Raw genomic sequence first — 13,017 nt, 5'->3', positions numbered from 1 at the left:
GCTCAATGTGAAGCTTCACATTTTTACTGTTTTATGGTGGATTCTATTGTGTAATACAATTTTTATTTAAGCTGTTGTATTATTAATTATAGCATGTATTATATTTCATAAAATCATGTTTTTAATGTGAAATATGAGTCTGTAAGGTAAGAGAATTATTATTGTGCACTTCTATTAAGTTCTACTGTTTCTATTTCTGTCCCTTCTTTTAAATGATGTGTATCATCCCTTCATGCTGTTTATTCACTGTTTCCACAGTAACACAGATGCTCCTTTCAGAACAGGTTTTAACATGTAAATACAGTGGCACTGATGCACCTTCTGGTTTATACATAGTCCTGTTTCACAGCAGCATAATTGACCAATAACATTAACCCTGGTGGCTCTGTTCAATTCAAGTGTCCCCTAAGTTATGACAGTGTGACAATACCAGGATCCTGACACTGCAGCAGCTAAGTGGAATTCAGCCATCATTAGATTATTTACTCATGTGCTGCTATGGGGTCCAATGGGATAGAAGTACATGACCAAATAGATTTTAAATTGTAAAAACAATAAATAGATGTACAGTACATAAATAAATAATATTTCTCTCTGTATTTCTTCATTTCTTTATATATTTATGTATTTCTGTTATTTAAAATGTCTTTAAAGGTAAATGTATTTGTGTGGCATTCCCATGAAATTACATTTTGGTAATTTTGTATGTCCATCGTTATTTGCTGCGGCCGTGAAACAACTAATTTTTCTCATAACTTGAGCAGAACATGAGTTTTCTATACCGTCTCTAGCGGTCATGCAGCGTTCATAGTCCCGTGGTTACATTTGTGTTCCTTAACCCTTTCCTTTCATTTCCCGAAATAGGGTTATCAAGTGTTACGAGGTGCACCTAAACGCAGCATAGCGCACTAAACAAATCATGTGACACACACAATTGGCGCATGCGCGGTAGTAGGGTTATACTTGTAAATATTACGGTGTTGTTGGTAACACTGCTCTGTAAACATGAGTGAGATAGCAGCTTTATTCCCGCTGTTACTGACCCTGTTCTCCGCTCAGTTGCTGCAGGCGCTGCCGCAAACTTATTTACAGGTAACCTTTGAATATGAAATGTTTTTCTACTTTTCTGAAACCTCAGTTCCGCTTTAAAGAAACTCCATTCAAAACTATCTTATCAAGCCTATTGTGTAGTACAGCATACATTGACCCACAGTGCAGTTGTTGTTTGCTTATTTAACTGATTTAAACCTGTTAGAATGTGTCTTCTATGTGAGAGGATACAGCCAAACACATATGGAAGTTTGTCATATTAATTTAAATATTGTTAAATGATGTATCAGGTGTAAGCCGTAATGAAGAATAGAGATTTAATATTACGATAGATATGAAGATACTTGATGTCAGTGTATTTATAGGTTTCTATTAAAGTAAAGGTGTTAAATCTCCAGTTTTTTTAATGGAGTTTGGTTTGACATGACTTAAGAAATGTTTCCTGGACTTCCTCTGACAATTTCAAGTAAGACAAGTTAAAACATGAATGTCAAACTAAATGTCCGTTTTATCCACAGAGTTTTATGAATAAAAAGTTTAATTTAATATAATATATGATGTACATTTCATTCATTTTTACAGTCAACAAAACATCATGGATCCGAGATGGAACCCCAATTCACAGAGAAGTATTTCAGTCAGACTCTGGATCACTTCAACTTTAACAGCATGGGGAACGCCACATTCAGTCAGCGTTACCTGATCACAGGTCAATCCACTGACCAGTCACCTATTTTAAATATAACAACTTGCATGTCTAAGCATATATTACTCATTGTGTTCTGCATTTCTACCCACTCTAGACAAGTACTGGAAGAAGGGTGACGGTCCCATTTTTTTCTACACGGGCAACGAGGGAAACATCTGGGAATTTGCCCTCAATTCTGGATTCATCACAGAGTTGGCTGCCCAGCAGAGAGCCTTGGTCATATTTGCTGAACATGTAAGAAAACATTGGTGTTAAGTGTCAGATCATATGACAAAGTAAAATGGGAAGTTAATGTTTGACTCATACTATCAGCTGATTTGAATTTTCCACAACCTTCCAACCATATGGTTTTTTTGGGGGGGTTGTTTTTACAGTGCAGTTTACACACACACACACAGAGACTTAAGTAAGTTAAATAGATGAATAAAGTAAATATTCTTCAGTAAGATGGTGCCGACTGATATTGAGATATATTAAATATCTGTTGGGCTTGTATCAAACCACAGTATCAATAGTTCCGAGTGTTAAAAATGATCAAGCAGCTTTAGATTCTTCAGTCAGATAGATCCTTATTTAAATCAAAGTTTGGACAATTATAGACTGTATTTCATTTCATACAGCTGCTTGTGTTCAGAAGATATTTAACATTTGAGAAGTTTGCCTTCTTCAGTCACATGAAAAAAACGATTTGTAATAACAAATACATGTGTATACTCTGTATATGATGGTGGTATCAGCACCATTATAAACAATGCGTTAGTCTGTCTCTCAATACTCTCAGTACTTCATGACTTCTTACTGTATCAGCCTATTGGTTCCTACTGAAGACATGAAGTCACTTTTCTTATTGTGCAGAAAAAAAGGTAGATGCAAAGTAAGTGAAGTAAAAGTGCACACCAATAATACTATTTAAAAAAAACAAAACAAAACAATTGCTTTTACCAAGTAACACAACACATTTGATGAAAAGGGGACAAGAATTGAATTTAATCCCAGGAACATTGAACTTTACTTTGTAAATCCCATTCCAACATTGCACGCTTGTATATAGTATCAGGAATTTATGTATATTGCAGATTTATATGATTGCAGATTATATTACACAGAGATTGTTTATTGTATATAGTATTTTATTTAATTTTATTTATTCTGATCACTTTCACCATTACAAGGCTACTGTTGGGTCAGTTTTTGAAGTTCTCCCTAAGAGGATCAATAAAGATACCTTACCTTACCTTAAGAAGCACAAACACATTTAGACTGATGAGCACACAAACAAAAGGTCTGAAAGATGTGGACAAAACACCACAAAAACCATCACCATAATAAGTTACATATATCTGTACAGCTGCAGTCCATGTATGTGTGGGTGGGTGTGTGTTTGTGTGGTGTTGGGGGTGGGGTGCACATGTAAGAGATAAAGTAAATCTTGCAAACATACAGTATGATTTCATTTTTAAAAATGAAAAAGAAAAGCTTCAGAAATGACCTAAATCAGCTGGTTGCTGCAGTTTTTAATCATTGTTACTGAAACAGGAGGAAATTGTGCATTTTTGGGGGACTACTTTAGGCTGTGGATGGCACAGAGGAATAATATACATACACATGAATAGTGGTTTGGCCTTGCACATGAGTTTTTTTGAAAGTAACAAAAATACAGAACATCTGATTAGTTAAGCAGGTTTCTTTTGTGCTCTATATAATACTTTAACTATACAATACTGTTTTAGCTTGTTACTTGTTCATTTTGTCTTAAATGAAGTTCCAATTTCAAATAATTGTATTTTTAAAACCTACTTGTATACAGCATATTTAAAGCCTTTTAGTATAAGAGTCACATAGGGGTCGTGACCATGGAAGAAACCATACTGCTGCATGATGTCTTGTCACAGGAGCAGGTGTGTCCTGCAGCTTTGACACTGTCAGCATATGTTTGAATCTCTAATCAAGCTTGAGTACCCTCCCTCTGTGCCTCTTGTCCTCTCTTTCTCTCACACAGAGGTACTACGGTAAATCTCTCCCGTTTGGCAACGACTCGTTTAACATCCCTCAGGTCAGCCTGCTGACGGTGGAGCAGGCCCTCGCTGACTACGCCATCATGATCACTGAGCTGAAACAGCAGCTGGCAGCCACAGACTGTCCTGTCATTGTGTTTGGTGGCAGGTGGGAGCTCGCCGTCGTTCATCCGCGTGACCTGTAGTGGAGCTTTTATTTTGAACTGATCAATCTGATGGCAGTTGTTTATTTGAAGCATGAATAAGTGGCTTATTAGACTGGAGTCCAACACAAATATGCACTCAGTTGCCAAATTATAGACCTTTTCTGGCTAAAGAGAGCCCAGGATTGACTTAAAACAGCCGCAGATTTTACACACATCATGTTGTCCTTTTCAATTCAATGTGTATCTGCGTTTAGAAAGTCCACCTAAGACACTTGTTACTAAGCCAAACCTGAAAGTGCAGCTATTTGTATCATTCAGCATTCTGTAAAACTTGAAAGCTCATTAACTTCAACTATAGTAAGAACCCAAAATATGATTCCAGATGTAAAACTATCTTCAGTGTTTGGTTTCACACAGTGATCCGAGCCTTCATGTACTTCCACTTTGACTCTTACGAAGTGAGGAGTGACCCAGTGATGAGTTTCTCTTTGTGTATTCTTACAGTTATGGTGGAATGCTGTCAGTCTACATGAGGCTCAAGTATCCAAACGTGGTGGCAGGAGCTCTGGCTGCCAGCGCACCCATACTGTCCACAGCTGGAATGGGAGACTCCAGACAGTTCTTCAGAGATGTCACAGCTGTAAGTGGGTTTTTTTTGTTGTTGTCACCCACTTTGTGATCATCAGCTGAGAGAGGAAAGTTTCTCTTTAAATCTCAGTTTGACGCGTGTTACCTGTATGTAAGCGTGATTTTCGACATCACAACTAGTGTGGGACCAATCGTGATCCAGTATGCAACTTTACATAAGTGTGATGTGGAAACTGTGAAGTAGGAGCCATCTTGTGTCCAGAAGGAAAACTATAGAAATCAACAATATTCACATAATCAGAGATTCCTAATTTTTCAATGAGGGAGAAAAAGGGAGATGTTGTATGAAGGATTTTTTTTTTAATGTTATTGTGGGAAAAACATAATGGACAAACATTATTATTCAAAGCCGATTTTTTTTTTTTTCTTAAAAAAACATCTGAAGGGAATGTTTGAACTGAACTTTCTTTGTTTTTCAAAGGATTTTGAAAACATTGATCCGGGGTGCAGAGACGCTGTGAGAGGAGCTTTCTCTCAGCTGAAACACTTAGCTGAACACCAAGGTAAAACTGTGATAATGTTCTTTCTAACAATGGTTCTCAAAGTGTGGTCCTTCAGGTGGTTCCAGGGGGTACCCAGCAAACGGGGGAACCATTTATATTCACTATAATTCCATCCATAAGTAACATTCTGACAGAATGTATGACTGCTTTGGTCATGGCTTTCATACATTTTCTGTAATACAACATCTGAAAGCAAAAATCCTATCCGGTGGGGTCTGTGGTGTCATTTGTGTCAGTTTAGGGCTCCTTGATGTGAAAAAGTTTGAGAAACACTGTTTTATAAACAGAGGTTGGCTTTAATTCTATGTACAGCAGCTCTGTTCTGCTCTGGAGGGAAAACAATGAGATGTTATAATAGAGATGTCATAACTGTGGATAAGAAATGTCTCCTGTGAATTGACCAGAATACAGTCGCATCCAGGCAGAGTTCAGCCTGTGTAAGCCTCCATCGTCCCCTCAGGACATCCACCAGCTGAACGGCATGCTGAGGAACGCTTTCACTCTGATGGCCATGCTGGATTATCCCTACAGTACTCACTTCATGGGCAACATGCCCGCCAACCCTGTTAAGGTGCGTACAGTAGTCTAAAGCAGATCTTACTACTTTGAATAAAACGGAAGTGAAACTTCTAAAGTCTATACTTAGTAAGTCTACAGTCATCTCAATAGGAAATGTTATACAATATGCACACAGATCCAGCTGTTACCCAACAGCTGTGAAGCTTTTTTAATGAGTAAAATAGGAATAGAGCAGTTGTAGAAACAGACTCAGTGTCACTCGTCTCCAATTATGATAAAAGGATTGGTTCAAAATAAATATAAAGTTCAACATACAAGAAGGAAAAAACAGTAGAAGTGTGTAAAGTTTATATATATAATTGGATATTAGGACTGGGAAATAAATCAACATTATATCGATATCGTGATATTTTATAGATATTGTCTTAGATTTAGAATATGGTGATATGGTGATATGGAATAAGTGTCTTTTCCTGCTTTTAAAGGCTGCATTGCAGTAAATATGTCATTTTCTGAGCTTAACAGACTGTTCTATTATCTGCCTTTATCCACTTAGTCATTATATCCACATTACTGATGATTTTTCATCAAGAATCTTATTGAGTAAATATTTTGTAGAAGCACCAATAGTCAACAATATTGTCACTAAGTACAAGAGCTGAGTATCTGTGAAGTTTGCTAGAAGTGAGTTGGAGGAAGAAAATGTGAATGTGTTTACTTAACTGGAGTAATAAAGTAATTGAACATCACAGTTTAGTAGAACCAGATGAAGCCTGCTACACACCTCATACTAATCAGACACAATGTTAAACCACACATGTAACCTCACACAACCAGCTCATATTACAATGTAAAGAGCTGAGGATTGTTTTGTTTCCATATGTTTCCTCTGTCCATTTTTCTTCTTCCTAAAAGCTCAAAACAGGTCAATTAAATATAAATACATTTGACTAAAGAACATGTTATTATGGTTCCATGTGGAGATTTATTTAAAAAAATCAATGTTATGTTCACAAATAGATAGATAGATTCCACACTTTACCTTTAAGTTTTCCACATAGGAAGTAAATGTATTTAACATAAAAGTATGGTAGATATGTTCGATGTCTGAGGATGAATATTCAGTAAATGTATGTTTGTGTATTGCACATTTAAAGGGGAAATTATGATGGAAAATAAAATATAAGCCTAAAAAAAAGACAAATACAAGTGAATAATGAATACAAGAGGACGGTGTGTTTAAAGAGAGTGAAACTAGCAGTGATGACAGAAATATAACTTGATATATAACTTATTTCAGGTGGCTTGTGAGACCATGATGACTGGATCTGACCTGCTGGCCAACCTCAGGAACACTGCAGGTAAAGTCAAATTAGCTTTCTCTGCTCTTATAGAATAATCAGTAGCACAAGAGAAGGGCACACATATGAGAAGAGAGAAGATTGAAATTGGTATTTGGATGTAGTTCATGTCAGCAGCCACTAGAGGGAAGCAGCCACCTTTAAATGATTCGTGTGTGTGTGTGTGTGTGTGTGTGTGTGTGTGTGTGTGTGTGTGTGTGTGTGTGTGTGTGTGTGTGTGTGTGTGTGTGTGTGTGTTTGTGTGTTTGTGTGTGTGTGTGTGTGTGTGTGTGTGTGTGTGTGTGCCATCCTGCAGGGATTGTGTACAATGCTACAGGAGTGTTGACCTGCTTTGATATGTACAGTCTGTATCTGGATTGTGCTGATCCCACCGGGTGTGGACTGGGCTTTGACAGCATGGCCTGGGACTACCAGGTACTGTAACACACAGCAACACACAGTACATACAGCATTAGTGACGTGTCTGTTTAAAATGTCAATACAGTGTCAGTTGAGGCTGAAGACTGCAAGTTTGAAAATGAAAAAATGCATGGAGAGTGGAGTTAGAAAGAGTCTGCTTAGCCACGCCTAAATCTCCACACACGGTAATGTGTGAAATGTCTGAGCTTATAATACTGGCAAACATCCAGATGTGACCTGTTGCCATGGCTCTAGACTTGCACAGATGGGTTCATGGTCAGCACTTCTTTTCTAACATGGAAACATGGAAATCTTCCAAAGATTGAGAGAGGTTAAAAATACATTCAAGTTACCATCTTTATTCTTAAAGAGGACATAATATGCCTATATTTTTAATCTGGGGCTCAACTGGAATATTTATCTATTATAATGGTCCAAAATGATGTGAAAATACATAGATTTTAGTCTTGAGGGAGAACTTTAAACCTCCAAACTGTGTTAAGGCATTTTATTCTTTGACACATATTAAGACAGCTGTTTGGACCTCCGGAGCCCTTCTGGTGTTAAAAGCTTCTGGTAAAGGATCACACATGACTCGTGGAACATCTAGAACAGTTCTCAGGTGCTTCTAAGTTATTCCACCAGCCGTGTGCACAAATATGGGTCCTGGGCTCTGTGCACCACTACAGCTCCTGTTCCTCACCTAGACAACAGATACTTAAGAGATAAGATGTTTCTTTATGAATTCCCCTTGGGAGAAATTCAAATTGACACAGCAGTACAGTGGAAAACAGCAGCAGCATGATGGTGAAAGTGTACTAAAATAGAATCAACAGAATAGGATCAAATAGAAAACTATATACAGTAGACTGGATCTTTGTGTGAATAAATCTGCAATATATAACCCTGCGATATGCAGAAGTGAATGTTCCTGAGATTTACATACAGGATATACCCTCACACAGATATGAATAAATAAATAAGAATAAATAAATGTGCATACAATCTCAGATATAGACATGTGCAATGTTCCTGAGATTTACATAGTAAATACTTAAATTAATATATGTATGAATTGATATATATTGCGATCAGGTAAGTTAAATAAGGTTAAATAAAGTTAAATAATACCCAAAACAGGCTTTTGTTTTAACCAAAAGTAAGACTGAATGCTCCTGAAAATGTCAAATGGTGTAACCACAAAAGAATGATAAATATTAAAGATTTTATTTACCTACAGTGCTTTCAGTCTTACTTTTGGTAAGAAAATGGTGCAAATGTCATTTCAAATGACATAAAACCAACAAAAATACTAAATGTACATTTTAACAAACCTGATGCTGCTTTTAAAACTAGTTTTAATATATTTTTTAATTTTGAATTGAATTGTGCATTTAATTTAAATGAATATATGTTTGTTTCTTTCATGTGTGACATCCAGAAAGTCACTAACATTTGTCCTGCCTGTGTTGTGGCTTCAGGCATGCACAGAGATAGATCTCTGCTACGAGAGCAACAACGTGACAGACATGTTTCCTCCCATGAGCTTCACTGAGAAAGCCCGTGAGCTGTACTGTTCCAAACGCTGGGCTGTGATCCCGAGACCCGACTGGCTCAAAACCCAGTTCTGGGGTGACGGTGAGCACAAAATACCACCAAATACACCACACTGTACTGTACTGTCATCTGACATCTAAAGGTGTAGTCCAACAGTTCCTACTGAAGACATCGACCTTTAAAAACATTCTCCAGTGTTTTACATGATGGAATTGAGATGGTTCATAATGAGCTCTTCTCTTCTCTTCTATTCAGCTCTCTCTACAGCCAGCAACATTATTTTCTCTAACGGAGATCTGGACCCTTGGGCAAACGGAGGGGTAAGAGATTTCATTCAGTGAGTGAACCGTGGTGTGACTGAAGTAGATCAGGGTTAATCTGATCTCTGCTGTTTAGGTGAGGAAGTCCTTGAGCTCATCGCTGATAGCTGTCAACATTTCTGGAGGAGCCCATCATCTTGATTTAAGGTACAGCAATCCACTGACCCCCTAAACACTTATTCTTTACTATGTAGAGTCACAGAAAAATCACGTGATGTCCGTCTGTCGTTGCTCACGCAGAGGATCTAACGATGCTGATCCAGAGTCGGTGATCACAGCCAGGAAGATGGAAGCAGACCTCATCTCACAGTGGGTGAAGATGGAGAGGACCAGATTACAACAGTCACTTTAAAGTCCAGGTCCTGGCTTTGTTTCAGGGCTGGAGTTGAGACCGCTTCTGTGAAGTCACTTATTTCCTGTCAAATTCTAAGTACATTTCAAACCCAGCTTCGGTAACAGCTGTGCAGATGTTGGAGTCAGTGTCTGGATTCCACTCTATAATAACTCACATACTGGAATTATACTATGTGGTGTTTTCACACTGTAAAAATGTACTTGTTTTTTAAGTTAGCTTCTTTTTTGATTGTGCTGTCAGCTGCTGAACTTTCATTGAGCTTCGAAATGCTAAATTATCAATAGCTTTCTGAAGTTGCAGTTTAGCTGATGTTAAAAAGCCATAAAATGTGTTAAAGGAACATTGTTGTGTTTTTTGTTTTTTGTAATACAAATGTTACAGACTTTTTAGCCAGTTAACCAGCAGAAAAAACACACCACTGTGTTTCAGAAATCAGAATGCATTTGTCTTTCTATCCTGTTCTGTATGACACAAATCCACAAGTCATTTACATTATTGCTATGAGATAATTCAGTGCAGATCTTTCACACCTATTTGGTATTAAACTGCATTAACACACACAGCAGAAAACAGAAGTTCATGCAGATTTGTGATGGATTATATAACTTGTTTACAATGGTCAGAGTAATGCCAGTGTGTGGTTTTGGGGCTCCTCTGTAGTGACCCTGTGCTCACTGCACCAAACTTTTCCCATCCATTCAAAATAGAATGGTTTTATTTAAGATACGTTACCTGAGTACTTCCATTTTACACAATGGTTCATATAGTAAGCTTATAAAATACAATATGTAAGATTAAACTAGTGGTTTCCAGTCACTTTGTCTTGTGAGCTCAGGTGTTGAATCAGTGTGTAGTTGTGTCTCTGTCATGTTTAAGATGTCTATGAGTTGTTAGAAGCTCCACCAAAAAGACCCCTCTGAATGTCTCACATGATTTCATTTTAATAAATATATTAATTAATTAATGAAATGTTCACCAAAAATCAAAGATCAGAGAAAAAGTTTTAAAAAACTGAAAACCAGCATGTGTATCAGAACTCATTAAAGTGAAAATGATGAACACTTCTGCTAATTATGAACTTATTGTCCCTACAGATATTATACCACTATACAGAATCCTTTTAAATTCACTTTTCAACATTTATTTCACAAGATTGACACAATTCTATACAGTTCAGACTGGCCCATGGATCCAAGCCAGGGGTCCAGTGAGCAGAGCTGCAGTGCAGTCAGACACGCTGCTCTTAAGAAGACCTCTGAAGAATCTTGTCCAACGTGCTCTGGATGCTGGTCAGAAACACCTGGTTTCCAGCTGTGGTCAGGTGCACTCCATCAGGCAGAAATGTGTTCTTGTTGTAGAACTTCAGGTAGAGATGTTCAATGAGTTCACCTCCGATGTAGTCAACGTTCTTCCTCATGAACTTGTTGACAGACTTCCTGTCGTTATTTATCTGCACAGGTTTTCCATGTCTCCACTGCTGCCGCTCACTGATGCAGGAAAAAGCCATCTGCATGGAGGGAAACTGTGCACGCAGCTGCTGTAAATCCCTCTGCATCAGGAATGCCAGTTTCTTGGGGGACATCAGTCCGAGGTCGTTGCCACCGGCATGGACCACTAAAATGTCTGGGGGACTCTGGTTGGCTAACTCGGCATAAAAACAAGGAAGGACACCACCCCAACGCATCCCTCCTTTACCAAACCATTGAATGTTGGCATTAAGTCCCAGATTCTTGCCGTACTCTTTCTTGGCTGCTTCCTCCCCTCGACGAATGTAACTGTCGCCGATGATCCAGATGTTTGACACTCTGGATGTCACCGTACAGGGTCTGGTTCCTTTTGAAGATACCTTAGCCACAGTGCAAGGAGTCTCTTTGGAGGTATTTGGCAGTACTATGACTTTCTCCTCTGTGTTGGTGGTAATCCTCCTTCTCTTCCTCTCTGGGGAGGACATCTCTGGGTCCCTGTGGTCATCCTGTGACACTTCAGAGAAGGGCCTTTTCATGGCAAGTCTTCTTCTGCAGATTTTTATCTTCTTCCTCTGAGGAGAAGAGAGCTCTGCAGTTCTGCGGCTGTCCTGTGTTATTTCTGTGTAGGACCTTTTCACAGCAGATCTTCCTCCACAGATCTTCCTCTTGTCCTTGTAAGAGGAGAACATCTCTGGGTTTCTGTTAATGTCAGAAGCAACAAAACATCTGGAACTCGCCATTTTACGAGAGGAATCGTGTTATATGAAACTCTTTCTGAACTTTTTCTAAAACTCTTCTCAATAAGTTGATCAGGAACTGGTCTGGTGTTCTGCACTCACAAAGTGGAACTGATGCGGTTCTAGAACTTTTGATGTATGATGTCATAATGTATGATGCCATAACATATTATGACATCATACGTTATGACATCATTATGACGACCAGACAGAAATGACATCATCATAATATGATGATGTCATTTCTGTCAGGTCGTCATGGTGACAGTCAGCTGGCAAAATGCAGCTTCACAATAATCTGAATAGTAAATACAGATGTCTGATGATCTACTGATATATACTGATGATTAAAATGGACAATTTGTCTTGGTAGCAACCCAGAGTGTTTGAACATCTTTATGACAGGAAGTAAACTGTGTCACAAATTCATTTTGCATTTAACATTAAAGGGCTGCACTTAACTTTACTTTCCTCCTTGTTAACAGCTAATTAATGGTTCATAACACAATATAATGTACTTGTAAGCAGGTATAAGTGTATATAAATGCATTTGTCCACAACAACCATAAGTAGAGCTGGTGTATAAACAGTATGTTAGAAGGGAAATGTTTTATTGACAAAAAATACATGGAAAAAGTAATCTGTTACAGTTACTGATGAAAATGTTGATGATTACAAAGGAGGTTACATCTGAAGTCACACCTTTAACATTTTACTCAGAAGGGATTTTCCTCATTTTTTAATATTTAACATGTTACTGAATAGTGAATACATATGTTGCTGTTTTTAATTATTTCAATATTTTGTTATAATTTATAATTAAATCATGATGTGGGCTTATGTGGAGCACACATGGGCTTAAATGGTTCACAGTACCAATTAAGCTCATGTCAGACTTTTGACGTTTTTTGTAAAAAATCTTTATTTTATATTCTAAAATCTACATGAACTAATGAATACATTTTCAAATGAGAGATAGATGTTGCTTTATAAGAAATAATATCTCTTATAAATCATGTCAGTATCCATGAAAAACAGCTGAACACTTACCCTAACAGCTGAAAACATTGGTTAGAAAAATTTGAAGTCATCAAAAAGTCATCACATGTAATAAGTTACATTATATTGATTAAGTCACTGAAATTCTTACATGACTTATTACATTTAAAATATAGTAACTATTAATCTGTAACCTATTATATTTCCAAACTGATTATCCAATTGATGTACAA

The 13,017-nt window shown here is 37.5% G+C and overlaps 1 protein-coding gene across 1 annotated transcript; it reads left to right on the top strand.

The window, feature by feature from the left end:
* Window positions 1-962: 962 nt before the first annotated feature.
* On the top strand, window positions 963-10,590 carry dpp7 (dipeptidyl-peptidase 7). Its single transcript, XM_062417364.1, has 13 exons — window positions 963-1,092; window positions 1,633-1,759; window positions 1,854-1,993; window positions 3,759-3,922; window positions 4,425-4,560; window positions 4,990-5,071; window positions 5,476-5,642; window positions 6,891-6,951; window positions 7,247-7,365; window positions 8,832-8,988; window positions 9,163-9,227; window positions 9,304-9,374; window positions 9,468-10,590. Exons 1-13 carry the CDS (start codon window positions 1,006-1,008, stop codon window positions 9,577-9,579), a joined length of 1,488 nt encoding a protein of 495 aa, XP_062273348.1. The 5' UTR covers window positions 963-1,005; the 3' UTR covers window positions 9,580-10,590.
* The last annotated feature ends 2,427 nt before the right edge of the window (window positions 10,591-13,017 follow it).

The sequence above is a fragment of the Scomber scombrus genome, chromosome 4, assembly GCF_963691925.1.
Source record: "Scomber scombrus chromosome 4, fScoSco1.1, whole genome shotgun sequence".
NCBI classification, from domain to species: domain Eukaryota; kingdom Metazoa; phylum Chordata; class Actinopteri; order Scombriformes; family Scombridae; genus Scomber; species Scomber scombrus.
Note: the sequence above shows the minus strand (reverse complement) of the source record. Positions and strands in the feature narration are given on the sequence as shown.

Bases quoted from the DNA above. Each gene is read 5' to 3' on its own strand.
- dpp7 (XM_062417364.1), top strand. From the start codon at position 1,006: ATGAGTGAGATAGCAGCTTTATTCCCGCTGTTACTGACCCTGTTCTCC. The intron at 4,561-4,989 runs GTAAGTGGGTTT...TGTTTTTCAAAG, and splicing joins TCTTCAGAGATGTCACAGCT to GATTTTGAAAACATTGATCC. The intron at 8,989-9,162 runs GTGAGCACAAAA...TCTTCTATTCAG, and splicing joins AACCCAGTTCTGGGGTGACG to CTCTCTCTACAGCCAGCAAC.